Genomic DNA, 2,340 nt, shown 5'->3' with positions numbered 1-2,340 from the left:
GAGACAGAGTCTGGCTGATCGGCTGGTCCTCATCCGGAGCTGGAAGGGGACACACCGGTCCAGAGGCTGTCGAGGGAAAGAACGGAAAGGGAATTTAGCAATGGGTTTTCAAGAAATTGGCAAGCTTCGGAGCAGTGCGCACATCACACGCGTGATGGAAAGCAGGGCAATGCAGAGGATGGTGTGCGCATGATGTGCATGTCGTGGAAACATGCGCGCCTGCCTATTCAGGGTCAAAGAGAGATTGGTGGCAGTTGCTCCGTAAAAATTCCTGGTTTATCCACCTGAAATCTTTATGCTTATTGCTTGGAGCACACCTTAATCCATACATCCAGAGGACCGGGAATGCTGGGTTTTTGTTCGTTTGTCTCCCTGCATCGTGCCCGTCTTGCTGGAGGGCTGGACAGAAAATCCCAGCGTGTTTCCTACTGCGCTGCCTGTTTCCCACCGAAGCAACGTCACCTCAAATATGCCAGTAAATTCCTTACCGGGTTGGGAACGTAATTGGCTGAATGTTTTTTGTAACCTGACTAGCCAATAACACCCCGAGAAAAAAATTAGAACAACCTAGTTACGACAAAACGTGAAAATGACTTGACGCTACACGCGTGAGTCACTATTAACTAGAGATGAGATGCTTGCCGTACTCATTAGAAATATCATAATACGCTGAACAGACTACGTGTGCCGCTATGTTTACGGTACAAGGTCCCTTATTTTCAGACAGGTGATGCGCAAATGGATGCCCTTGTCATTTCTGTTTTAATAACATCTGCTAGGTAGCATAAGCTCTGGCCTTGATGACTGGCATTTCTCTGAGCCTGAATTATTCTCGACAGACGACCTTCTTGCAGTTTTTCCTTCTGAAAGCAGATAATAATATATGCAAAACAATCAAAAAGAAGATAGAGGAGGAGACATAAAAAGCGCAAGATTCGTGGAACAAATGGAAACTGTGAAGGAATAAATAAGCGTAAATGATGAACAGCAGATGGCCAGAATAACTACAGCTACAAAAAGTGAAATACTTGTATCTTTTCATTTGGAAAATGCAATAAATATGTAACCGCGTTTCCAAAAAACTAACGTTTTCATCTCAGTCAGTAGAAAGCAATAACAGCTATACGAATAGGAATCGATATTGAACCAGAACAAGAAGTCAAGGCTATTTCTGTATTCAGATGTCAGCAGCGCATTTCCTTATCCTCAAGTTTGCAAAGGATTCCTAAAGCCTTATGCATGCAGTTACGCGGAAGCTGATTGCCAGCAATAAATAATGCATCCCAGGAAGAGGCTTGAGTAAGTATCTTCTCACTTTCAGGATGCGGCTAGGGATCTTCGCCTTACTTCTACATCAAGGTTGTGGCTTAAAGCAGTCAAAAGGCTTTTTAATTGTCAGGCAAGGCTTTCCCCTGCGGAACTCTCTCCGCATGTTACAACCTCTTTGCAGCTCAGCTCCATATGCATCTCTTTTTCACACTTCTCTCTCCATCTCGGGCTCCTACACCTGGTGCATCACGCCTTTAGCCCATTACCTCCGGCTCTTCCTTTCATCTTCCCCATGGCAGACGTTTCTATTTATCCACTGGCAATCAATGTGTGGCGTCACCGGTGGTACTGTAATGACGACTGCACCATTGAGGATGACAGCTTAGAAAGAAGAGGGCAATGGTGATCCCTCCCAGAGCAGCACAGCAGAGCGTAGCGCTCGCATCACAAGGTCACCCTATCTCACCGCTTACTCCTCTGCATTGGCAGGAGAGAGTTGCTGGGTTTGTACAAGGCTGGGGCGGGAGCGGGAGGGAGGGGGAGAAGAGATCTGGGGTTTTTTTCCCCCCTCCCTTAAGCAAAGCCACAATGGAATCCAGGAAGGAGATGGTGATGTTTCTGGAAGGGACACAACTTGGAGCTCTAGTTGGCAAGAGGGTGCCTAATCTGTCAGAAGCAGTGGGGAGCCCAGCTCCGGAGCCGCAGGAGAAGATGATCCATCGGAATTGCCTCAGCCCCAGACCTGGCACCTTGACATCCCGGGAGAGAGGAGGAGGAGGAGGAGGTGGTGGAGGAGAAGGCGAAGAGGAGGTGGAGGTGCTGCCAGGGACAGGGACGGTGTCCGAGAGCCGCTCGGCAGCGGCAGCACTGCTTTCGGCCGGACAGCAGCCCCCCGGACCGGAGCCCTCCTCCAGCAAAGGGCAGCAGAGCAGCTCGGACACCGAGTCGGATTTCTATGAGGAAATCGAGGTGAGCTGCACCCCGGACTGCGCCACGGGGAGCGCCGAGTACCAGCACAGCAAAGGTACCCAACTCCTTCCCATGCCTCCAGCTCCGGGGCTGGGGGGCAGC

At 49.8% G+C, this 2,340-nt stretch overlaps 1 protein-coding gene across 1 annotated transcript; it reads left to right on the top strand.

Moving 5' to 3' along the window:
• Positions 1 to 1,857: 1,857 nt before the first annotated feature.
• LOC104489582 (homeobox even-skipped homolog protein 1-like) lies at positions 1,858 to 2,293 on the top strand (the record flags this gene model as incomplete). The annotated part of the gene is made up of 1 exon (XM_010131755.1): positions 1,858 to 2,293. A coding segment is annotated over exon 1 (436 nt), but the record flags the coding sequence as incomplete, so codon positions are not given.
• Between the last annotated feature and the right edge of the window lie 47 nt (positions 2,294 to 2,340).

The sequence above is a fragment of the Buceros rhinoceros genome, unplaced genomic scaffold, assembly GCF_000710305.1.
Source record: "Buceros rhinoceros silvestris isolate BGI_N320 unplaced genomic scaffold, ASM71030v1 scaffold39412, whole genome shotgun sequence".
Classification (NCBI taxonomy): domain Eukaryota; kingdom Metazoa; phylum Chordata; class Aves; order Bucerotiformes; family Bucerotidae; genus Buceros; species Buceros rhinoceros.
This window is presented reverse-complemented; position numbering and strand designations above follow the sequence as displayed.